The 26,859-nt window shown below is 46.1% G+C and overlaps 1 protein-coding gene across 1 annotated transcript in view; it reads left to right on the top strand.

The window, feature by feature from the left end:
* mdga2a (MAM domain containing glycosylphosphatidylinositol anchor 2a) overlaps positions 1-26,859 on the top strand; it is a gene marked incomplete at its 3' end in the record, with an annotated part of 137,078 nt that overhangs the window by 100,792 nt on the left and 9,427 nt on the right. The window contains exons 10-11 of the mRNA XM_080850690.1: positions 2,959-3,107; positions 20,130-20,307. Coding sequence (XP_080706816.1) covers positions 2,959-3,107; positions 20,130-20,307 — 327 coding nt within the window. The remainder of the gene's footprint in view (positions 1-2,958; positions 3,108-20,129; positions 20,308-26,859) is intronic.

Below are 26,859 nucleotides of genomic sequence, written 5' to 3'. Positions count from 1 at the left end.
TGGAGGCATGTGTTCTCCTCCATCTCCATACCTGTCACGGGAGGGCAGGTGTCATCCCCCTCCAATCTGCTTGATGCCTGCTCCGTTTCTGATGAGCCACTGAAGGAGGTGTGTCTCGCAAAGCTGTCATGGTTCTCCTGTGGACATTCGGCTTTAATCACTTGATTTATGCATGGAGTAGAACCAGTCTTGGTCCCCCAGGGCCCAATGATGCTTTAAATAAGGGGCCTTAAATAGAACCCAACCCGCCTATGCTGAAAGATTTCCAACTGGAAACAGTAAAAAGTAAGACGTCTCAGTATTGTGACAAGCCTAATTCTCATTCCTGTTATTGCATTATCCAAATTTAAAACGGGTCAGTCTTGGCAATAAAACTAGGACGCCGCAGCCAATTATTCCTCCTCTCACATACTACTATTCTAATAGAAAAGTAGAGTCCTAATATCACTGAACATACTTGACTGTGGCAAAGAGAGGGAAGGCATTCCACCATACCAGCCTTGAACCCCAGGTTTCCAGGGCCGTTAACCCCGCAGCCTGACCGCAACAGCAATGAGCCAGCCTCATTGGCATGGAAGTCAGAGCGCAGACTCAACTGTAGTCACAGTACTCTGTCTCATTCAATCAATCGGGTCCTACACAGTAATGGTATTACTACACCTACGTGTGTGTGCCATCAAGGGCTCTGCAGTACGCCACCCCTCCCCCCTTCCTCAGTGGGTTTTCGGGTCTTCCTGGTCTGAACGGCCCGAGCCGCACCAGGCCCACTTGCTGCCGCCTCGTGCCAAGCAGCATTATATGATTTACAGGCACGCTCCAATAACAGTTGGCCAATTCCGAAGCAATTTAGCTTTGGACTGGAGAGCACGGGGCGGGCAATCTTATCATTATTTAAGGGCCACCATGGCTGGAGGATTTCTCCTCAGCTACCAGCTACCCGTTCCAGCCCCTGCTCACCCCCGTGGTGCGCCTGATTCCACTCGTTTAATCAACAGATAGCAGTCTTTAAATGATTGATTAGCAGCATGAGCGGTGATCACTTGGCGTTCGCTCTGAGTCCCAATCGGAATGAAAAGTGGTGGCGGTGGTGGCAGCGGCGGCGGTCATGTCGGAGGAGATTGCTCTGCTGGCGCTCCGGTGACCAGAGAGCCTGACGAGACGTGATTGCCTGAGCGCTTGGCCCCACGTCGGGTTCTGTTACCCCCTCCCTGTCCCCCGTCCTGCTGCGCGGTGGCCCTAAGGGCAGCATGGCGCCCCAGCCCTGGGTACATTTACCTTCCCCCTCCTGCCACGCAGAGCCAGGGCTTTATCTAGCAGCTTTAAGCGGAGTAAGCGGCCCATTAGCGGCGCCTGTAGATTCCTCTTCTTAATAAGCGGACGCTAATATAACCACCGGTGACGGGTTTAATCTCCCGGCTGCAGAGATCAGCACATTTCCTTCTCTCTCTGCCTCACTTTCTTTCTCTGTATCTGTATATCTGCCTTTTTTTGTCTCTTTCTATCAGATTGTGTCTGTCAATCTGTCTATCTCTACTGTATGTCTCAATCCCAACCCCCCCCCCCCTCTAACACCACCCTGTAACTTGAGTGGCAACTCAAAACCAGGTGGGGACTTGAAAACAAGTGGTAGGGGTGAAAATAAGACTGGAATTGGAATGTGTCTGTCTTTCCTACACATATCCATCTATGCATATGCCTGTGTGTCTGTAGGTCTGTCTGCAAGAATATCTCTGCATATCTGCACACCTGTTTAAATCAGTGTCTAGGTGTCTTTCTCTATGGATGTAACACACTAGTTCTCTCTGTCTCTCTCCCTCTCTCTCTCTCTCTCTCTCTCTCTCTCTCTCTCTCTCTCTCTCTCTGTGCCTCTGTCCATTTCTGTACTCTGCGTCTCTAACCTGCACCACAACCCCCTCCCACCCCCTTTGCCTCCTCCTCTTCCCCAACCTTGACACGCCACTCAAGCTGCCACTTATTCACGTCTGGACAGGCCAATTGTAAATTTCTCCTCTCCTGCGATCCTGCACCGTGTTCCTGTCTCCCCTCTCCTCCACCAACGAAACCTCTCAATCAAGCACGTACACAAACACACACACACACACACACACACACACACACACACACACACACACACACACACACACACACACACACACACACACACACACACGTGCCTCCCCACCCACTCTGGCATGTGAGCTACACTCTCCCGGTGATGGAGGCGTCCGCTCATGTTTATGTCTGCGCACGCATTATCCTGCTTGCCTTTTGCTGCTAATGAGCATTTTAAAAGGCTTCCATCTTGATGTTTTCCCCTCTGTCTCAGCAACTGCAACTTAGGGTTTTTTTCTCTCTTTGACGAGGAATGGACAGCCTTTCGTGCTTAGCTTTTTTTTTTTTTCACATTCATACACTGTCAGCTCCCAAGTTCATAGAGGAGACCTATTTAGTGGCTTGTTTTGTGTCAATGTTGCCTTTGAACTGCTGTTAAAGATGGGTCTATTCAGCTATTTAAATATATTTTTCCCTCGCTTTCCAAGTGACATTCTTTTAATCACATTCTCCAAATCTCTCCAGTGTCTCTTCAATTACCGAGCCATTTGACCTCTGTCAAAGAGCTGGACCGTCTTGCCTTGCCACCAGAAAATCTGCTAATTTTCTCAGACCCTTAAAAAGGCCTTGCAAATGCTTTTAGACCCGCCATCAAACAGCCGATGCCAATGCTTTTTAGACACCAAAACACATTTGTGCGCATGGAGTAAACAAGGTTTGTCCGACACAAATGGGACAGTTCAATGTAATAAAAACTGTCACAAATCACAGTGCTTGTTAGCAATTCATTCTAAAATAATACCAGTTCTTTCAGGTGTCAGACAGCTTTAATCAAGACTCACTGGATATTTTATATATTTATGTAGTATTTATTTATTTTGATTTCATTTTTTTCTATTTTTGCAGGTAAGGCCTTTGCCCCAGAGTTCTACTTCGACACCTACGGCGCGCTGTGGCAGAACCGGCCGCGGGTGTACGGCTTCAAGCTTCAGTGGACCCAAATGAACCCCGGCTCAGTGGACCGCATCAAGGCCTACAGACTGGGAATCAAGCAGGTCAGTGAGCGTCCATTTACAGTGCGCCAGAAAAGGGAGTTTGCGCTTGTGCATCCCCCCCTCCCCCCGTATGGTTCAGCAGACCTTTGCATGGCTGGGTTTTTTATTCCTATTCGGGTGACAAAGGATGAAGATGAAGGGAGAATATGAAATACCCTTTGCTGCATGACTTGTAGGATTTAGATTTGTATCAGATATGGGTTGAATATATTTGCAGCGGGGGCACAGTTTTCAGAAATGTTGTGTATGCAAGATTGCTTTTGATTTTCACGTTTGCTTCCTGCAGTTGTATCAGCCAGGAAGTCTTTTCTTAGTAATAACCACAGTACATACTCGTCTTTTGATATCCACAGTACATACTTAACAGCATAGAATTGCAACAGCGTCAAACATTTTATTTTATTTTGAGGGGTGCTGGGGGGGGGGGGGGGGGGGGGTGTGAGGAATTTTCCCCACTTTCCATACGCACACCAGATGGTACTGCATGTTACTTTACTAACAGTGTGATTTGGTGTCTCCGCCCACCCCATAAATAAAGTAATAGTGCTAATGTTGGGCACTCAATGCACATCTGCTTCCTTTCAGGCAAAACCTTGCTTTTCCACTGATTTAAGTGAGCCGTACACTTTCAAGGAAATCATCCGTTGGCTCCTTCTGCTGCCTTTCTTGTTCTGGCTCCATGTTCCACACTGGGGCTGTCTTGCCCCTGGCACCTATTGGATGAATCCTAGGTTTAACCTGTTTTGTGAGATTGTCTCCGAGCAGCAATTTTAAAAACCCAGCTCGTACCTGCAGTACTGCGTATGGAGGTCTTCATAACGTGATGCGAAGCTACAATATCTATAACCGAGTCCGCAGTGGAACTTATTAGATTGCCAGCTTTCTGCAGCCACTTTGCAGGACTGTGGTGAAAAGCTGAGCCCGGTGTAGTGGGTTGATAGAGTTAGCAGTCGAGGTGTATTTTTTTTTCTTTTTTTTTTTTCTTGAGGCCTGAAGCATACTCAATGTTGGAGAGACAGTTTGAGTCCTTGCCATATCAATCCAGCCCCATCGAGTGAAAATGAAAATCATTAAACACTAAATTAGCACCCAACTCGAAACTTAATTGGTGGGAGACAGCCATGTAGATGTGTCACCGATTGGATGATTGGTTATCCAATGTCCAGCATTACTTTGGTAAATCACAACCCGTGTGTGATGACCTTAGAGTTACAAATGAGTTAAAAATAGATTCGGCAGTTTCTTCCAGTTTAACACCTAAAGCTGTCATTGAACACAACCTTTCCTCCGTTGCAGCATGCATAATCCCTTTCACAGTCAATCACAAACATGTGCCATACAAAATGGCTGCCGGGGTATATTTAGCCGTGTTTTGTCGCACGCTGCCCTCCCAAATAGCAGCTGGGGCTGCGGCCTGTCAGGCTTCTCAGGGGGGGGCCACGAGGAGACGGCCGCTCTTCAAACGCCTCACCTCCACCGTGCCTCCGGCGGGTGACGGGCGAACGGGCGGGCACAGCAGCTCCCCGTCACCCCCGTCCGTCACAGACAAGCAGCGCTCAGCTGGAGCGGAGGAGTCGGCGGCCATTTCTAATGACATCACGCCGAGTGATTTATTCCTTGTCAGGTTTGTCATTGGGAGTGGCCGCCCACCGGCGTTTCAAAGTCAACAAGAGACACAAGTTTTGGCACATTTTTTTTTTCTTTCTTTTTTAGACACATCTCCCTCTTCTCTCTTACTAACTCTCCTTCTCGCTCACTCACTGTCTCTCTCACTCACACAACACACACACACATGCATGCACGCTCACACACACTATTAGTCATCTCAGCAGGGGCAATTAGAAATTAGGCCCTTTTTTTGGTGCGGCGTGCTCTTAGTCATCGGTGGCGGCATGCAGCCGTGTTTGCACTCCATATTTCCGCTGGGACAGGTGCGATGAGGTGAGGTGAGCTGAAGCTCCATGGTGCAGTCGAACACAGCTCGCCATATAGATTTTCACGGGCTCCCGGGACCACAAAGCATTTTCAGTCGAACGGAAAGAGAAAGAGAAAGAGAGAGAGAGAGAGAGAGAGAGAGAGAGAGAGAGGGAGAGGGAGAGTGAGTGAGGTGTGTCTCGCTATGAAAGCAATGGTGCATAGGGAGTGTTGCGCATTGTGATAAATAATGAAATGAGTTGGTAGACGAAGCCCACGGGTGTCAATGGAATCCTCTGAAGTAGGTCTCTCTCTCTCTCTCTCTCTCTCCTTTTCCCTTTCCTCTCTCATTCTCTCTCTTTCGCTCTCCCCTCTATCTCTCCCTGATGATTTTCAGCCGAATACCAAAAGATTTGAAAGGTTTTCAAATCAAACCTTTGTAGTTGTTGGGAGGAAGGAAAAAAGAGAGGCATGCTCTCCGGCATCCAAACCACAGATTTCTGTCGGTCCGTGGAGGGGGAGGGAGAGAGCCAGAGAGACAAAAGTCCAAAACAATTCAGCTTTTGTAGTTGTAGAAGCCAGCTTTGTAGTAATCCATACCGCTTATACTTATGTACTTAATACTTATACTTAATCTATATGTAGAATAGCAGGAGTTGCTCAGGTGCAATGCAACACACCAAACAGCTTCAAAGAACAAGTATGGACTGCCTATACATCCCTACTATACACACCTACAGTATGTCATGATGAAGCTTTTAGTGCAAATAAAAACCAGTGTTGTTTGAATGGCTTACAGTCTTGTTTGAACTGGTTACATTCACATTGCCAAACTGAGTCCCACAGGTGTATAGCAGCCCACAACAAACCAATAACCCTGTGGAGTCCACCAGTCAGTGAAGCTTCTTCCCATCTGCCTTCTCCCAAATCCTCCATGGCTGGTGTAGATCCTGATGGTGCGTCTTCCTCTCCTTTGAAGAGGGAACTTCAGTGAGCACACCTGGCTTTGCAGGCACGAGAGGGAGAGAGCAGAGGCATGGAGAACAGGGGAGAGGGCAGAAAACTAATTAACAGCAGTGCCCAGGGGGAGAGGGCTGCCCAAATAAGATAAGCTTTACGGGAGGAAATCAGGAGGGTGGGTGGTAAGGAGCAGAGGTTAGCAGCCCACACGTGAGTTGTGTGTGTGTGTGTGTGTGTGTGTATGTGTGTGTGTGTGTGTGTGTGTGTTTGTGTGTCTTAGAGTGTGTGAGCATATGTTTGTGTATGTGTGTATGTATTTACAGTATGTGTGTGTGTATGCGCGTGTGTGTGTATGTGATGATCATAAAGGTTTGTACTCCTTAAAAATGTCCGTGTGATGTTTTCCTTTGCATGTCGTGTTCTCTAGTCATACTGTAAGTGTCTAGTCTATTCTTTTATGCGTGCATACTTGTGCCTTTCTGTCGAGTCTTTGTATTTATTTATGTGTGTTTGTGTCTTCATGCGTGTTTGTATACATTTGTCCTTCTCTGGCATGTATGTTCTCTTGTGTGTGTGTGTGTGTGTGTACGTGTGTTTGTGTGTGTGTTTGTGTGTGTGTGTGTGTGTGTGTGTGTGTGTTAATGTGTCCCATTTGGCCATGTCGTGACTCCTCCTGTCCAGCCTGGGCTAGTCTGGCGTTGCCTGTGCCTGTGCCTGCCATCAGGAACCACTCCAGCTCTAATGGGTCTCATTCTCACCCAGCTTGCATTCATCCCCCCCTTCCCTCTCTCCACCCTCCACCCCACAGAAGCCCCTGGTGTGGCTACCTTATTCTTTCACTCGTCCGTGTCCCATACAGTGCCTCCCTCCATTCCACTCATCCATCACTTTGCCTCAGACGCTCACCTGTCCACTCGGCCCCTGTCCCCTTCTGGGATTAATGGGAGGTTCTAGCGCTTGGTGGAGTGACTAGGGAGTGTGAGGGCGGATGGTGAGGGGGGGGGGGCGTGTGGGGGCGGTCTGTGTTCTAAATTCCACCACAGTGATGAGGACTTCTACATGACACAACGCTGCGTTTGCTTTGCTGCTCAAAGTGCCTCTCATCTCATTCTGTTTGTTTGTTTCTCACTCCATATCTCTCCTGCACAAATGTTCCTAATGGTTTCTGTCACTTTCACTTTGGGTATCTTTTTTTTTAACCTTCTTTTTATAGCCATCTCTTTTTCTCTCTCCTTCTCTCTCTCTATCACTCAGTTTGTTCTTACAGTATTCTTACGGCAGTTGCTTTGGTCCAGAGGTAGGACACGATCCAGAGAGAGGCTGATCAAGCGGTAAACATTGGAAGTAAAGTGCTATAATGTGGGCTGGGACAGAGCTGTGGACTGGACAGCATGAAGAGTTTGTTTAAAGTGTGTGTTTAAAGGCAGTTTTTGAAGAAGGGGTTACTGATAATTAGGGCAAGATCTGGGGTGTTTCTGAGGCAGGGGTTTGGTTTAACATTGAGCAGCTTACATGTAGCTAGGAGCGAGAGTAGGTTGAATTTATAGATGGGTTACCGACTGTTGGTTCTAAAATGAGCTATTGCATAGATACAAGTGATCCATAGAGATGTGGGCTGGGACAGAGCTGTGGACTGGACAGCATGAAGAGTTTGAACTGTGTGTTTTAAGGCAGTGTTTGAAGAAGGGGTTACTTCTGAGATCTGGAGTGTTTCTGAGGCAGGGGTCAGGCTTAAACTACGGTACACTACTGGTCAGAATTCACTAGCTTGATATAAATATTAATAATGCTTTTTGAAAACATCTGATTTTCGTATTACAATTTTGGACATTCATTTATTTTACACAACAAATTTAACCATGTTTAATTATTTAAAATTACTTTTATTCATTTGGATCAGTAGGGTGAAGGACGGCATGAAGCCTTGTGAGTTTAAGATGAAAGAAAAGATTTATTTTCAAAGACTACAGTTTCAAAATGTTTTGACTGGAACACAACATGAGGGTTAAACCCTAGCTGTGAAGTTAAGGTCAAATCTGTAAAGGATTCACAGGTCAGACTCTCTTTTTCTCTTTAATACTCCCACTTTCTCTTTCTCTTCACTCTCTCTTTTCCTGCCCTCCTTGCTTTGCTGTTGTGTTTTTACACTCTTTCACCTGCTGTTTTTTTCTGTGAGAACTCTCTGTCCTTTCTACCTGCTGTTTTCTACCATCCTCACTCTCTCTTTCTCTCTCACTCTCTCTCTCATTCTCTGTCACGCCATACTCCTCTCCCTCCCTCTCTGCATGTATGTGAAATGACACAGTATAGACTGAAACCACTTCATGTGGCAGCACTTAAGAAGCAGTTGATCTGGAGGTAGACTACAGGTCAGATCCAGCTGTGAGGTGAAATACGAGGTCCAAGGGGAGGGCTCCATTCAGATGTGGAGGTTCACTGCCCAGCTGTTAGAATCCCACATTCAACTTCCACATAGCAGCAGTGAAGGCTTTTCAGGTCTCAAGGTTCCGTTTTATCAAGCCTCTCTCCAGCTTGAATCTCTCTTCTCTTTCTTCTGTCTGATAGAATGGAGAAGAATAACGAAAGCTCTTGAGGTAAAGTTTCTGGTCAAAACATAAATAAAAAACTAAGCCTTGATAAACTATTCTGCTTGAGAGCGCTGTACAGTGAGTTATAAGCTATACTTATCCTGTAACTCCACAGAGGTCATTTGGATGGTGCATTCTCACATTCTTCCCAACATGAAGTACATGAAGTGAATATTATGGGCTATCAGTGAGGTAGTAATCGATCTGAGAGAAGGCTACACAAAAGGAACAGGAAGAAAGTGAATATAAAATATCGCCAACTAAGAATTCACAATGAAAAACACAATTGAAAATCCAGAAACAAATAACCACCATTCACCACCTATGAAATTTATTTTGCACCAAATCATATTATTTTATATTAGTTGTTGCAAAAACAATGTGTAGATGTGTCAGATAGGCCTAGTTAATTCTTGGCTGATGAAATGAGGCCAGAGCAGGTTTCTACTCTACTTTGGTTAACAGAGACTGCACTGAACTGTGTGTAGATGTGGGATACACAGGCCATTCTGTTCCCGTTCCTGGAAAGAAATTCAAGCTGGGCAGAGCATGGCCTTACCCTCTCAGTTTTTTTCTTTTTCTTTCCTGGTCTGTTTTGGTCGTTCTGCTAATAAGGAGAACGTGGGCAGGTGACCTTGCTGCAGGCAGATGTGTGAGGGTCCAGCAGGTCTGTGGTGCTGGTGCTGTAATAAAGAGTGGCAGGTCAGTGCTGTGTGATGGAGGTGCTGGTGAGTCCAGGACAGCTGGCCGCTGTCCATGGTGCTGAAACCCATGCCTCTTTACTCACACAGCGGAAGAGAGGAGTAACAGAGACAAGAACAGTGAGAGACACAGTCAGAGAGAAGAGAGACAGAGACATGTGTAGAGACAGAGACAGATAAAAAGAAGGGAGACAAAGACATATCAAAAGAAGGGAGACAGAAACATAGACACACGTACAAAAAAGAGAGGGAGAAAAATAGAGGTTTACAAAGCAAACACACTTTTGTACAGTCCCATAAACAAAATCCAACCGTCTGTTTCCCCCTACAATCAGGTTTTTTGTGCTCCTTGATTAAGAGCCTGGCGTGTAGTAACGAGTGGACTAAATTCCTGTTAGACATCCAGTCTAAAGCAAGGCGCTGCAATCAGCATGTGCTACTCATACTAGTGAGGGCTCTGAAAAGCAGCTGATTGCCACCAGGGAATCGCCGTGCAGGCAGTGGTAATGGGCTTCCTTATGTGAAGAATAACACACATGAGTAAAGTTTCATCATTTCATCGTCAATTTATGACAACATCAGCAGGTGTGCGTGACTGCGATTTAAACCCACCCTTGCTGTGCGAACACCTCTGATGGATAACCAGCGATAGATGGTGCCGGTGGAGACTTGATGGAGATGTGTTAGGAGTTAGGAGATGGAGGTGTGAATGGATGGTGGTTGAGATGACATTAACATTTACATGTGAACTGGTTGGTGGTGAGAGATCTAAATCTACAGTTGATACAGAGAGTGAGTTGTTCTCAGATACCGTTAATGCAGACAATATTGTGACAGTATCAAGACGTCATGATGACTGCAGGTACAATTGGGTCTCGGCGCGGTTAACATTTTAAATACAAATTGGGGAGAAAAGCTCACCCTGATGTAATATTTGTGCAATCAGCGCTACGTGGGTGTCCTTTATTTTCTCTTCCAACAGACTAATTATCCTGCCCCTTACCCAAACTTTTTAATAACCTTGTTAAAGTCCCCCATGCATTGGTTTTCATAAGCGATACCCCGCTACTCGCTGTGATTAAACAAAATTTATCAACGATAAAAATCAAAGTAAGATCCCAGGCCCTCACCGACGTAGTCACACACACACAGCATCTTTCAGCTTAAAATAGGACTCGGAGTCTTCTTAATGGTTACACTGCTAAATCCTTGTCTGCGGACGGCTTTCCTTGGGTCCCTAACAAAGCTCTAACAAAGCTGGCTATGAGCGTGCAATATACCACAGACATTCTCTTTAACTTAATTTATACCGCACAGAGTATTGTTATGGAAGTTCACATTCATAGATAGGGATACTGTGCCTTTGAATATTTCATGAACAATTCCTCTGTAATTAGGAAAGGGGATTGTAGAGTTCACTTTAAATGGGGATTGAATCTCTTTTAATGATATTGTTTAAACTGCTATCTCGGGGTAACAGACGGCACTGCAATAGTGGAGAGAGAGAGAGGGATAGAGAAAGAAAAAAACCTAGAAGAATGTTTCTATTGATTCCATCCAAACTAACTTTGTTTACTCTGACAGGCACGGAAAAAGGCGTTGGCAAACAAAAGCGGCGAATCCATGTGACGGAATATTTTGCATTTCCCGCATTACTAAATGGAATTTATTTACAGAAAACAAACGATTTCTTTTGCTTTCCCTTATCCAACGCAAAGACGTAAACCCTGTCGATAGATGCAGTATGAGGCATTAAGCATGAAAAATTCCCCCAAGTTTTCCCTCATTGTGTCAAAGCCTTCCCCATTGTCTTGCCTTGCCTCCGAAATCCAGTTATGAAAAGTAATTGGTTTTTAAAAATGAGCTCATTGGATTGCTGTGCGCTGGTTGTTCTGTCCAGCTGGCTTGTGCTTTGCCTTGGCATGTGCATGCATGCAAACAAACACACAAACACACACAAACACACACAAACACACACAAACACACACACACACACCCACACACACACACACACACACACACACACAAACACACACACACACCCACACACACACACACACACACACACACACACACACACACACACACACACACACACACACACACACACACACACACACACACACACACACACACACACACACACACACACACACACACACACACACCGTTCCCTCTACATAAGTTTGCCCACAACAAATAGCCCTGGACGGGGCACATCTTTGATATCTAACGCCCACTGAGCACGCCCAGTCGATCAGACCCAGATTGGTCTTGTCTGGAGAGAGAACACCAAAGTGTTTTATTTTGGTGTTGCAATGGCGTTGTAACTGTGTCATCATTCCACCCGGCTGTTGCAGCACTGGCAGGGTGGGGCATCAGGGGGTGGTGCTGGTGGTGTCGTTTCTCACGGCTCGCAGAGTTTTGCCGTCGATTTACCTGAATTTGGTTAGTGGCTCGCTCGGGGAGCAGAGGTGTGCGTGTGTGTGTGTGTGTGTGTGTGTGTGTGTGTGTGTGTGTACATGGGCTGGAACACCTGTGGCGGTTGGGTGGACTTCTATGCCTTTAGCTAGTGGCAAGTCATTCCTGTATCTTTCTCATCCTCTCCTCTCCTCATCTCTCCTGACCATCCTCTCTTCTCCTCTCCTCTCTTTTAGTCCCTCCTTTTTGCCTCTCTTCTCCTCTCCTACTTTACATCTTTATCTTTTTTCCCATGTCATTCTTTTCCTCCTTTCCTGCACTGCTCTATCATTTCATGTCTTCTTTTCTCTAATCCGGTCCTCTCCTTTTTTCTCCGTTCTACCTCTCTCTTTTCTCCCCTAGGCTCATAACACCCCCCGTCCCCTATACCACATGATCTTTTCTCTCTCTTCCTCTCTTCTCTTCTTCTCTCCTCTAATCTCATCACACCCTCCTTGCCTCTCCTTCTCTCAGTCTCCCGTTCTACTGTTCTCTAAATTTCTACACTTCCACTCTTCTCCTGCTCCTCTGTTTTTCTCAGCTTCCCTTCCTCTAGTCTCATCACACCATCCTCTCCTTTCCTCTCCTGCCTCTGCATCCTCTGTTCCACATATTTCTCTCTTCTGTTCTCCCATCCTCTGTCTTCCTCTCCTGTAGTATCTTCACACCTTCCTCTCCTCTCCTCTCCTCTCCTCTCCTCTCCTCTCCTCTCCTCTCCTCTCCTTTCCTCTCCTCTCCTCTCCTCTCCTCTCCTCTCCTCTCCTCTCCTCTCCTCTCCTCTCCTTTCCTCTCCTCTCCTCTCCTCTCCTCTCCTCTCCTTTCCTTTCCTTTCCATTCCTCTCCTCTCCTCTCCTCTCCTCTCCTCTCCTCTCCTCTCCTCTCCTCTCCTCTCCTCTCCTCTCTCTCCTTCGCTCCTCTCTTCCCACTCATGTGTGACAGTCCAGCCTCTCCTCGCTGTGGGCTCCTTGCACTGCCTGGCCGTCACTAGTGAGGGGGCTGAGCTACAGGGTGCCCTTATCTAATCACTGCCTCTGATACTTCCTCTGTTATTTTTTTACCCCATACTGTTTATCCTCGTAATTTCCTCTCTGGTGACTTCTTTCTTTCTCTCCCTCTCTCTCTCTCTCTCTCTCTCTCTCTCTCTCTCTCTCTCTCGCTCTCTCTCTCTCTCTGCTCTCCTCTGACATATATACACGCACACACACACACACACATATCCACCAACAGAGAGAGCAAGAGAGAATGTTTTTTTTTTCCACCACATATTAAATGACTTGTTCATTTTCCGTTTACTTCTTAATTCTTAAACAATGAGCAGCAGACGTTTGCTTTTACTTTAGGCATTAGCTGGTGCTAAACCAAGCATATCCCATCACCCCACCAGCTCCTCTGGAATGCCAGCGCTGTTTGGTGTGACTCCTGGAAACGTCACGGTCAAATGCCCCCACTTGTCACTGAATGTCCCGCAGGGCAGTGGAGAGGTAGGACCCAACAGACCACACTCAAAAGCGTACACACACACACACACACACACACACACACACACACACACACACACACACACACACACACACACACACACACACACACACATACACACGCACTCAAAAGCCCTCCATGACCACACTTAGACTCTGCAGTTGTCCTGAGGACTAGAAGAGAACAGCTGATCGTGCCGTAAAATGCTTCTTCCCAATGAACCCCACTCATCCTCCGTCCCTCTCTATGCTCTCTCTCTCTCTGCCCCTTTTTACACATTATCACAAAATCAGTCTTGTGAGAAGCCCTCAGTGCCAGGGGCAGCCTTCGAAATGTTCACTCTCTGCCGAGGGACTTGACAAAAGCTGGCCAGGCTTTACAAGCGCGCAAACAAATAGCACAGGAGAGGACTCATGTTTCAGAGCACCACCTCCTGCTCCTGCTCCTGTTCCTGCTCCTGCTCCTGTTCCTGCTCCTGCTCCTGCTCCTGCTCCTGCTCCTGCTCCTGCTCCTGCTCCTGCTCCTGCTCCTGCTCCTGCTCCTGCTCCTGCTCCTGTTCCTGCTCCTGCTCCTGCTCCTGCTCCTGCTCCTGCTCCTGCTCCTGCTCCTGCTCCTGCTCCTGTTCCTGCTCCTGCTCCTGCTCCTGCTCCTGCTTCTGCTCCTGTTCCTGCTCCTGCTCCTGCTCCTGCTCCTGCTCCTGCTCCTGCTCCTGCTCCTGCTCCTGTTCCTGCTCCTGCTCCTGCTGCCACCTCCTCAGCAGACTGGGCACGCGAGGGGAGCTTTGTAAGCCGAGCACATGTCTGCCGATCGATACTGTTGGGCAATCAAACAAGGTCTGGAAGTCAAACACGCCGCGGTGTGTGTGTGTGTGTGTGTTTGTGTGTGCGTGTGTGTGTGCAGACAGATGTGGATGCAAATGGTGATTTAAAAAAGGGAGATGTATTCTGGCTTGTTTCACAACTTTTAAGTAACTTTGTTGGCTTTTTGAGCACTATCCCTGTCATGACTGTAAAGTGTGTGTGGGGTGAGGGGGGGGGGCATTTTAATTTCTCAGACTGAATCAGTGTGATTTGAATTATTAAGTGATATGTTTACTCCCAGTGAGGCCTTGGACTGAATTCTAACTAGGTTATTATTTACACAGAATAAATTAACCCCCTCACCCCCACCCCCCACACACGCACTCCAGCTTCAGCCTTCTCAATACACCCTTACTCAGATAGAACGGGGCCTGTAGTTCTATGTGCAATTGCTAGGGAAGTGGTGGAGAGAAGTTAACATGAAAAGGAATGCCTCTCCTGCTCTCTTTCTCTCTCTCTCTCTCTCTCTCTCTCTCTCTCTCTCTCTTCCTCCCTTCCTCTTTTCCCCTCTCTTTCTCTGTCTCTCTTTCTCTTTATACGACAAGATTTGCAGAACGATGACATGAATGAGAAGTGAGACTGGTTGCCATAGCAACACGGCATTTTACCTCTGACCGGCAACATACATAGCAGAATACAAAGGGCTGAGCAAAATGAAGAGGGGAGAAAAAGCACTTCAGCACAGAAAGTCATTCTTCTTTTTAGCTCAAGTTTTTCCCTTTTGTTTATGTGTCTCTCTGTCTGGAGCGTTCTCTCTCTCTCTCTCTCCCTCTCGCTCTCCCTTTCTCTCTCTCTTGAATTTTCCTTGACTCCTGAGCAGTTGCTGGAGGTTCATTGAGTGACTCAGTGATTATGTGATTGCATGTAAAGTGAAAACTGGTCTGTTGTGTGTGATTGTGTGCGTGTAGTGTGTGTGTGTGTGTGTGTGTGTGTGTGTGTGTGTGTGTGTGTGTGTGTCTGTGTGTGTGGTGTGTGTGTGTGTGTGTGTGTGTGTGTGTGTGTGTGTGTGTGTGTGAATGTGTGTGTGTGTGTGTGAATGTGTGTGTGTGTGCGTGTGTGAGTGTGTTTTCTGTTTGCGATGAATGAACCATCCTCCACTGACCTTTTCCCTGTGTCCGAGGGACTGAGCTGGTTTATTCCCTTATCAGAGGGGCGGGTAGGCAGGAAAGGACAGCCTAATAAAAATCTGCTTATGGGGTCGCGGCGGTTGCAGATTACATTTTTATCCTGCTCTGATATATATGACGCAGGGAATGTTTTAAGGTAGGGGCCCGGGAGGAGAGCGGAAAAAAAGCAATTGCATCTCACGCCATCCTCCGTCAGCCGCAGGGTAAGAATGTAATGATTTGTTGATCAAAGTGCTCAAACTCTGAAACTCTGTGTTGGTGTTTATGCTTCTCAATCTGCACACCCTGGAGCAGAGGTGAACCAGCAAACAGCACATCCTCCAGGTGCTGGTATTTGAATAAAGGTCATCGCAGTAAGCAAGGAAATGTCTCGCGGCCTTGCACTCATCTGCAAAAAAAAAACAAAAAAACAGTAAATAAATAAATAAATAAACAAACAAATAAGTAAATAACAATACAACAATGAAGTTAATAAATAGTCTGATAAGCATGAGAAAAACTGTGATAACAACAGCAAAGCCATAATCTGTAGCGTGTGTGAACGAAATTCTGGATTGATCTGGGTAATCGGAGAGTATAAAGCTGCGTGCGTCAGAGAGAAGGGGGCGGAAAAACTGGAAACGAGCGAGTGTTTGGAAATGGAGCGCTTGGACTGACCGTCAAAGTCGTAAGTGTGCCGCAAGCTCTTCTCGCGCTATGATAATGAGGAGTTGATGAAAATTATATTCTACAAATTTAATAATGCTCTACTTGTGAGTGACCCCCAGAAAACGCCTTTGGCATTGTGCCCATGGAAGTTGAAGCTGCTTGGCTTTTCGCTCATTTTTGTTAATGGCATTTTGTTTTTTCATTTCTTGGAGGCATGTGTGTCTGCTTGTGTATGTGTGTGTAAAAGGGAGAGTACAGGCCTCTGCACCTTATCTCTCACACACACACACACACACACACACACACACACACACACACACACACACACACACACACACACACACACACACACAGAAACACACATACTTACACAGACAAACACACATACACATACACACACAAGCAAACAGAACCCCCCCCCCCCTCCCACACACACACACACACACAAACAAACATGTAAACACACACATACACACGTTTCCTCACACTCACACACACACACACGCACTCTCTCTCTCTCTGTCTTCCCTCTGTTTACTTTCCATTTTTCAGCGGCAGAATTTCCTCTCGTTCGAACTGCATCATCCCATCAGTTATGTGCGGATAGGACCTCTATGTGTGTCGTGTGTGTGTGTGTGTGTGTGTGTGTGTGTGTGTGTGCAGGTTTGTCCCGCCCTCCGGGGAACGCTCGCGGTATGATTTATCTTTTTGATTTTTTATTCCGCCAACCCTCCGGTGATGAAGAACACAGCCCACTGCATGGAGTGCTGGAGGAATGGCCTCTCTCACGTGCGCAGGCTTTCTCTACCCCCTCTTACCATTTGAATAATCCAATATGCAACCTCATTTTCATAAGCTTTCATCAAACAGTGCCATAAATGTCGCATTCTCGTGCTGTTGTGAGACGGTATGGATGTCCATGATCTAATCGACCTCATCTTCATAATGGCTGGACATTCCATTTGTGTAATGCGTATATAATGGCTATAATTTCAATTCCAGTCTTCTTCCTATATACATCTTCACATCTCCTTGCTCTTACCTCTTTTGCTCTCTTGTCATATTTCATAATGGCTCTTCTTTGTGTTTCTCTGCTTTGTTTCTTGTCTATCTGTCTCTATCCATCCTGTTGTTTTTCCTCTCTGCCATCTCTTTTTCTCTCACTCTTGTCTCCTCGATTCATTTCACTTCAGTTCAATGGTGCTTCATTGGCATGACAGAAAGGGCACTTGTATTGCCAAAGGAGTCATTCAAAACAAAGAACAGCGAATCAAAAGATAAAAATAGATCCCTAAAATGAGATACAGATACAGAATTAAGCAGAGTAGGTACAGTGTAATAATCAGATTTGTAATAGTCATTATTGTTAAGCGATTTGTGTTATTATTGTTCTTTAAAGCAAAAGAATAGATAGGATGACTCTATTGCTATTATTCTTTCTCTGATAACCCCTCTTCTCTCCATGTCCCTCTCCATCTTCTCTTTTTTCTTTTTTTCTGCTCTCTATCTTAAATTCTCTCCTCTCTAGCTCTCTCTTCTCTCTCTTGCTGTTCATGCTCTCTATTCCCCTCCCTTCCTCCCCTGAATCTGAGGGAGAGATATTGGATGGGCCCTCCTGGACCCAGGTTGAAGTAGTGTTTGCTGGAGGAGGTGTTGTGCTGGAGTGTCTTTCTCGCTGGAAGAGGTGCACCCGCTTCCTGGGGTCGGCTCCAGCGCTAAAATGCATGAATAAGCAGATCTGTTAGCACAAAGACCGGCAGCGACAGTGGTCAGTTTCTTCAAGGTGAATCCCGGTAGTGCGAACGCATCAGATGCCATGGTCATTTTCCCGACTTCTGAACACAAAGGAAGGGATCTGTGCAGACCTAACTCCCCGCACAGCAGTGTCACGTCTGTGTTCTCCGTATTGATCCGAGCTTGTGATAGGAAGGTGGGCTACCTCACCAAAGGTGGTCTCATATTGCTTCGGCCTCCTAGCTGTTTGACTTGATCTTTTTTTGTCTTTCTTTTTCTCCTCGCTCTACAGCTGCTCTGAATCCCCCCTCCCCCCCGCCTTCCTCCTTTTCCCCCTTCTCTTTGTCCTCCTCATCCTCCTCCTTATGGGTTCCAGAGGAACACTTTCCTTCCGTTGAAGGTCTGCGCGCACCGAATTAGAAATCTCACCAAAGCAATAAACAGTAATTGTATCCTGAGATGGAAATCTCATTAGCCAAGCTAGAGAGGTACCCTGATGGGAGAACTGGCAGCTACTCAGGGCCTTTCTCTCTCTCTCTCCATCTCTTTTTTTCCTCCTCTTCTCCTCTCTTTCTCTCTCTCTCTCTGTTTCTGTCTCTTCCCTCTTCAGCCAACTCCACCCCCCGCATACCACCACCACCAATAATCTTTTATTCAACTCCGGCGAGGGCCAAAAGTTACTTGTTTGACAGCCACTGGAGTCCCTGAAAGCTTGCCACTCTATGTGCACCCCTGGGAAATATTGGCACAGCCAAGATCAACATCCATTACACTATGCTGTTTACCAATTATGTGTAGCCATGGTTTGTTTATCTCCCGGGGCGGACGAATGAGTTGTGCTAAACGTCCACAATTAATGCACCCCGGGTTTGAAGCAGCTTCCTCACAATTAATAAAGAAAGAAAGAAATACTGCAGGAGACAAAAAAAAAGAACTCTAGGTATTAGTGTTTAACTATGTATTCAAGTGCCAACATCTTTTTTCAGCAGACCCTGCCACTTGCTCCCACATGCATACACAAATAAACACCAGTCTCAGATCTCTTTGCCTGTCCATGACAATATGAGATGCACACAAAGGTTTTTGTTTGGGGTGGGTGGGGTTATGAAGCAATGAAGCTGAAGGGCTGACGTGGGCTCTCCTCTGATATGCGTTCCAGCCACCGCCAGTCTGCAGCAGAGCTGTGAATGGCAAAGCCTGGAATTTAATTAGATATAGCCAGGTCGCGGTCGCTAGGCTTATGAAAAAAAAAAAAAAAAACGGAACGAGGCATCATCATCAGCCCTGAACCTATTTATGTTTCGAAATGACTCCCTTTCAGGTTGTGCTGGAAGGATAAATTGACTTCTCTGTATTGAACTGAGTCAACTCAGCTCTCATAGTGTTTAAAAAGCTAATCGTGAAAGGGGTGTTTGTGTTGGGAGGGGTTCGAGTGGTGCCTGTTCAGAGGGGTAGAGCACTCAGTCAAAATCAATTTCTTCCCATACGTGTCTTTCTCGTTCTCTCTTTTCCTGTAAAAAAGTTTGTTTTGATTTTTCACTTTTCTGACAGCTTCATAATTGTTGCTCTTGCCCAAATCCTTCCTCTATTCCTCTGTAGTGTGTGTGTGTGTGTCGTGTGTGTGGGTTTGTACATGTGTTTGCGTAGGCGTGTATGGTTTGGCTTGCATACTTCTATTCATATTCCCCTCATGTTGAAATGCACCTTTTTAATTGGATGGTTTTGGAATTCTAATCGAAGTTAGTTAGTCTCCTAGTTGCTCTCAGAGTATGCAGAGCGAGAGAGAGAGAGAGAGAAAGAGGACAGGTTCAGGGTTGATTCTGAATGATTTGCGTTCTCTCTAAAGTGTCACGAGCCCTTCATTGGGAGCAAAGAAAAGGGCTCAGTGTCATAGACATGGCAGCGAATACAAATCACAGGAGGTTCCCCAGGGCTCTTTCTGACAGCAGATATCAATATGTGAAACCCATCCCTGAGTCAAGTGAAAAATTGTCTTTTCTTACCTCTCTGGGTGACATTTTATATTAATCACACCCTTCCTGCTCGAGATATGCTTCTTCCCCTGTTGATTTCTGATTCTTTCCACACAGACACTGACTGGAGAACAAGAGTGTTAGCAGTCGGTGTTTGTGTGCAGTGCTGTTGATTAAACCTGATGGACAGCATGATTTTGCCATCTGCCAAGGGCTATGGTGAACTAACAAGGTCTTTGCCAGATAATTACAAAGAGATTGACTCACTTTATTTTTTTCCCTCTGGCTCGCTCCTGTGGAGGGAAATGAGTCAGTCAGGAGAATGTGAGGACGCGAGGAACTGACCAAGAATGACTGACCTTCCTGGTCATTCACTTTGACAGGGAGACGAGACAGTTTTACAAAGGCACAGCTGCCACACACACACCTGAAGATGAGGGGGGGGGGGTCATGGAACCATTGAAAATGAACTAAATGCTTTTTTGTTTTGTTCGTGTGGATATGTGTGCGTGTGTGTTTGCATACGTGCACATGTGTGTGTGTGCATGTGTGTGTGTGTGTGTTCGTGTGTGTTGCAGACTGGGCAACAGCGGTGGTGGGAGCAGGAGATCCAGCAGGAGGGAAACATCGAGAGGGGTCAGCTGATAACATACAACCTGACCGAACTGATCAAGCCAGAGGCCTACCAGGTGCGCCTCACCCCCATCACCCGCTTCGGAGAGGGGGACGCCACGGAGAGGATCATCCGATACAGCGGTGAGTCCACAGCTACTTTCAGTAGCACTATTTGTAATACAACCATATCTAACGTCACAACTCATTGTCAAAGGGTACATTTATGACACCAAGCACCAGTCGCAAATAGACTTCATAAATGTTCATATATTGTTATGTCAGCTGTGTCAGGCAGGCATCATGTACTGTAGCTGAATTAAGAGCAGTTTTAAGTGCTATATTTTGTGACAGTCATAATAAAATGAAATAAAAAAAGTGCCTCCAAATCTACATAGACTTTCGCAGTCGCAAATGATCCATAATGTTTGTCCTTCGGAATAGACACATATTTCGTCAGGCATGAAGATATTGGCATTCTCCCCTCTGACCTTCAATCTGATATATTTTCCCTAAGAGAGGACGACACGGGTGTATCCCACTCCACATTCACTCAATGAGCTCCTCATCCTAACAGTTCAATGGAAGGTCCCTGGGCGTGCTTCTCTCTGTAAAATATCAAAAGGGTTATGGGAACACTATATATTCCTTTGGTTTTTTAAAGCCTGCCGTCTGTCAAACCCCAATAGCGAGGAATATAAAAACACACAGGTTGTCCAGGCTCGGGCCTCCCCGCAGTGCTTTTTTGATGCTGCAGTTTAAGGTGATGAGGCTTTAAATCATGAACGGCACGTGGCAGGCATGCAGAAGTGGACCCTGGGCTCTATTCCTCACTCTCGCTCTGCCGCGCTCCCCCATTCGCTCGCTCACCAGGAGGCCTCTCTCAATGCTCAGGCATCAGTACCTCCACGAGAGCAAGAGAGAGAGAGAGATAGATAGAGAAAGAGAGAGTGATTCATAGAAAGATACATAGAAAGATAGAGAGAGGCAGCTAAAGCACATTCTGATGAACAGATGGGAAAAAAACGAGGGGTCTGCGTGTCTTTTTTTATTATCATTTGGCTGCCGGCACCCCTGGTTCTCCACGATGCTGTGTGTTTATGAGGGCTGACACAAGATGGATGTGTGTGTATGTGTGGGTGAGCCCCCTGGAGCGCGTGCTTTACGTTGAGGGGCCTTGGAATTCCTCACTGGGATATTACCCCCTTGGAGAGATGGGGGCTGATGGCGAGGCCAAGTCCCATCATCATTCTGCGCTGGCGAGACAGAAATAAACAAATGGGCTCACTGGGTCTGGGCCTCTCTGGGCTCTCTGACTGGGGTTATTATTTAGGCTACGGGGACCCCTGCTGGTGGCCCGAACCACAGAGAATTATTAATCCCACTCATTTTGGATGGCAGCAAGGAGGATTTTTAGAAGATCGCATAACTTGAGCACTAAAAGCAGCTCATAACTGTCAAACTGAAAGAAAGAGGTAGAAAAAGCTATATATACTGAAGCCATGAACAGACTGGTTTTTTTTGTATTCGTATAGACATTGAAGTTGTTATTCATCTTCATAATGGAGCATTGGCTTCAGCAGTGTGTCCAAGCAGAAAGAACACTCCCATGCATGTAAAAGTAAGTGGACCTGTTTACCTCTAGTCACCACGCCCCCGCTTTTATTCCCAGATGACAGACCAGCCCTAGCCTCCCAGACAGGTCTAAAACGCCCGGCTACCTTGGATGGCAGTTAAGACTGGGTGGGACGGCCGCAGACAAAACACTCCCTCCAGTCCATTGGGGTCAGGCAGCAGCATCCTCTGAACAAAGCGGCAGGCCCCTTCATTTCAGTGGCTGCTTTTCAAAAGGCAGTGACTAATAGAAAAGGTGAGCTGTCTGCCTGCTCACTTGCCGGATCGCTTTTCTCGCTCGCTTGTTCGCTCACTCACTCGTCGGAGTCGTGCAGCGAAAAGAGACAGCACACAAACACACACACACAAACACACATGCGTGCACAGACATGCGGTGGTGTTACCTGCCTCTGCTGCGATGCTCTGTTTGATAGCGCGCTGCCGTCGCCGCCGCTCCCAGCCGATAGCCGTCAGGAGCCATCAGTGTCGCTGACTCCACTTCTCCCGCTGTGACTCAACCCTGGTGGGAACCGCAGCGCAGGAGAGCAGGGACGGCTCAGGCTCAGGAGCATAGAAAAGTGGATTATGTCAGTCTGTTTGCCTGCCACCCTCCATTCGCCTATTCATCCTTGAGATATTATACATGCAACTTGTTACCAACCTGACAGTATCAGTGCCGAGGACGACTAGCTTACCTCTGAGGGAGTAGGCTACTATGGGCTGGAATCCTTGTCTGTAAAGTGAAGCACACCAAGTGTCATTGTTCATATTTTTTATTGCGCTTTGGTGCATTATATGCAGAATTTTTCCTCCTGTAGTCATCCTGTTGTGACACCGCCTTATTGTTGAGAGAGTAGGCATACCACTGACAAGCGTACCTTTAGAGCCGTGAGGAGAGTGAGGACACATTTTTCATTTCAGAAAAAGCACCTGTAGAGAAGATTGTGTGTGCACCTGCTCGATAGGCTGCTCACATCACCTGAGACTCAGATTGATTCAGGCAAAGCCAGAGACACACGAGAGGGTCTCAGCACTCAGCACTGCCTGCTGGGTTGTTTTTTCCTCCCTGTCTTTCTCTCTCTCTGTCTCTCTGTCTCTCTCTCTCTCTCTCTCTCTCTCTCTCTCTCTCTCTCTCTCCTCTGCTGTCCATGTATAAGTCATTTGCCTCCAGGCTCATATGAAAGCACCATCTGCAGCGTTAGAGTTGTTATCTTACGAGAACCTCCGACCTCCGAAAGAATTCGCTTTGTTGCTTTGACTTAATACTTTTTAATTGGATGTAATGGCCTCGGGAGGGGGAAAAAAAAAGAATGCAATGTTTTGCGGAAAGAAATAAGATTTATTGTGCTCGGGGAAAAAAAAGGAGCTTTGTGAATACAGCTTGTTCTGCTCATCCCCCCATCTTCTCCTGTGTCCGTAGTGGATGATTTAAAAAATGGTAGGGATTGGACTGTTGGCATTGCAAACTACCATTGCAGTTATTGTACAGGTGAAAGTACTTTATTTGTGCAGTCAGACTGTACCCTAAGCACTAAAGCACTCACTTGTATTGCCTGTAATACATTTTTCCTTTTCCACGGGCCATTCTTTTAAGTGCTCTCATTGTGGCATTTGACTTGGACAGCTGTTCGGCTTGCATTTAATTGATGCTAAATTTCAAAAGAGCTTGCCGCTACAACCTGGGACATGGGGGGGAAGTTTCAATGGTGTTTGTTTGCCACGGGGGGTTGGGGGGGGGGGGGGGGGGGGGGCAGGAGCACTGCCAGGAGGATTGGCAAGCCACGGAGAGGAAATGAGAGTCACCCAATCATTTAGCATCATAGAATAAAGCGGTAGCTCAGCATATAAACTTTGCAAATTGCTCTGCACAGTCTCATTTGGATGGCTTCCATAGCAACTCCATTGACATTCCTCTAAAGACGAAGCACGCTATGATTTGGATGGTGATGATTATTTATGCACAAATAACAGTACTTTATGCTTGGGCTGCTATTGATCAGCTCATTTAGTGCTTCCCTGAGACTCTCAGCGGATCAGAGTCCTTGATCACTTGACGCTCGTATTAAATGTGATGCCAGATTGACTTCACGGTCAACTCAGAGTCTTTTACAAACACCGTTATTTCCTGGTAATAAAATCCAGTTGAAATCAGGAGCACAAATCAATTGCAGATGGTATTTAAGTCAGGGGTCACAAGTTCATATCAGATCAGGCTTGATTTGAATGCCAGTCCTCTACTTAGTATTTTTCCCATCGGCCCTGATGAGCATGTTCGAGAATTCCTTCCGGTATAGTCTTTCCCCCGAATCATGAAATTCAACTTTTGGTGACGAGGCTCAGGTGGTCTCTACTCTGGTAAAACTGCGGGTTCTGACCTGCAGCCTAAAGTCGGAGTGACTCTGCCTTGTCCGTTCATTTAGAGCCCAGCGGTTCTGAGTCATGGTCTGTTTGCCAGGCTGCACTCTTGGTACCCTGTGACTCTCCTAACCCCGCCATAAATATTGTAGCACAGCGGGCTGTCACAGAATAAAAAATCAGGGTATTCATCAGGCCCGAAAACGGGTCAGGAGAAGTCAATGTGCATATGCTGGGTTTCTCTCATTCATTTCCATTGTTTAAGCTTTACTATGTAGAGAATGCTTAAGTCAAAAGAATCCCCAGAGGTAAGTGTTTTGTGCATAGATAAATGTGCCACTGAGCATTTTTTGTGTAAATCTATGGGTGTGTATGTGTGAGTTTTCATGTGAATTTAATGATGTTTACTTAATGTCTTCGCCTCTGTGTATCGCACCCTCTCTAATTGTGATCTTCCAGGCAGAGGGAGGGATGGAGGGAGAATGAAGTGAAAGACAGAGATAGAGAGAGAGATGGAGAAAGAGAGAGAGAGTGAAGGAGAAGGTGGGGGACAACAAATGGGAGCAAGAATGAGAGAGAGACAGTGAAGCGGAGGATTGTATAGAACGAACGGAAGAGAATGAGGTAGAGAGAGAGAAAGCAGGGAGCACAGAGAGAGAGAGGGAGCGAGGGAGCGAGAGAGAGGGAGCACAGAGAGAGAGGGAGCGAGAGAGAGGGAGCACAGAGAGCCTACCAATTAGAGGGTGCACTAATGCTGTGCATGTTTTCAAATATGCAACATCTGTTTCTCTGAGCACAGGCAGCCCTCTCCTCCTTACTCAGTCTGCAAACAGCTGGGTGGTTTACGGGGGAGAAGAGGCTAACCTCACATGCTTAATTGCTTCCTAGAATGCTATATTGGAAAAATGAAAACAAATAGATAAACAAATGAATGTCAGCATACGTACACACACACACACACACACACACACACACACACACCGTTTATTGAGCATCCGAAATGTGTGTGTAAAATAAATTCAGGCACTTTCAAGTATTCAAGTAGATATTTAGTTACATATTATTTGTGGATCCAAGGATTATTGAGAATCAATACTAAATAAATAATAAACTCCCTGTGATATTGATGTTTTCCCTACTCTTGCTGGCTTGTGTTATTTTTATCTATTGCACACATTTTTCTTTTGGCAACATTTCCATGAATCTTCCTTCCATCCTTTCCCATGCATATTTGTCTGTCTTTCCTCCCTCTGTCGCTCGTTCGTCACTGTCTGTGTCGTGCTTAATAACCGCATTGTGGAGCAAGCAGCCATCCTGATTTGGAGATGATTTTGTCGTCCGTCCCTCCTCAACATCTGCTGTTTCATCGTCCATTTGGCCAATTTGGTTTTGATCATCAGTGTCAGAGCATCGTCGATTATAGCCATCAAGGCTTTGTTGACTCAGTCAGGTAGACACCATTGTTGTGAGATCAGTCACATGATACGATTTTGTGTGCATACACTATATGCACTAGTGTGTCATTTTCCATTAGCTAATAATGCTAACTATAATGCAAAAAATGGTAAAGGCACTGGGAAATCTAACAGAATCGGGGACTTGGAAGATAAATCCGTTTTGAGTAACATCTGTTATTGAATGATTGATTGGATTCGTATGAATATTTTACAGTAAGGAGGTTGGTTGTGCCATGAACCTTTTGGACGAGCCACTACTGACCTGCAGCAGCCTGAGAAATGTGAATAAAAAAAGGCACCTATCTTACAATGAATAATTCAATGAAATGTTAAAATTCAGGGTTTCCATGGTCATCCTGGAAGAGGCATGGCATTTTAAAAGCCCATTTTCTGGCTGGGAAAAGTCATGATATTCAGTAAATGAATTGAAAGTTTTGGAAAAGTCATGACATTGATTTGTATCATATGTATCGCTAGGTCTGATGAAATTAATTATGTTGTACTCCTCCATGGATAGTATTTTGTTGTCTGAATTTCTGCAGCCTGATACCATACCAGCCTATTGGGAAAGGAATGCAAAAGGTTGTTGAATTATTTTCATTCAATAATTAGGCCCAACCTGTGAAGTAAAGGACGCGATTTCGTGTACTTGTAGCTTGTGAAAGGTCATCGCGTCCTTGATGGAGAAGTTGTCAATGAAAATGGGCCACACTACGGGGTAGTTGGTACTTTCTGGCTATGAGATGTTCTGATGATGGCTTTAGTCCTTACATGATGCCTTAAAACAGACTTCCATGATCATGCATGACTATTCTCTTTCCAAAAACACTGTAAACACTTTGTTGTTCAAATCTGTGTAAAATCTTACATAAATGAGGAGCCGTGATCATCATTTGTACAACAGCTAATGATGGCACCATCACTGCCCTACCAGAGAAATTGAAGCAAAACAACTGCAGGCTTTCTGAGCTTATGTTGTGTCGCACAAACTTTCAGGCCAATTAGTTTATGGTTTATGGCTCGCTCGGCTGAATTGGGATCAATTTCACCCTGGCTATCTCCTCTTGCCATGTCCACACATACATTTTTGCCTTCAGTAAGTGCTTGCAGTGCAGAGTCTTGCAAGGGTTCGGTGTCTGCCTGTGCCTGCGGAGAGCAGATAGGTGGGGTTGAGCTGAATTAATGAAAGATGCAGGTCAATGTGCTTCACCTCAGCATTGTGCTGCGCACTGGCACAGCCTCCGAGCTCGCCTTAAACTTCTCTTTCTTC

The sequence above is a fragment of the Sprattus sprattus genome, assembly GCF_963457725.1.
Source record: "Sprattus sprattus genome assembly, chromosome: 13".
In the NCBI taxonomy this organism is placed as follows: Eukaryota; Metazoa; Chordata; class Actinopteri; order Clupeiformes; family Clupeidae; genus Sprattus; species Sprattus sprattus.
The sequence above is the reverse complement of the archived record's forward strand: the minus strand, read 5'-3'. Positions and strand labels throughout refer to the sequence as shown.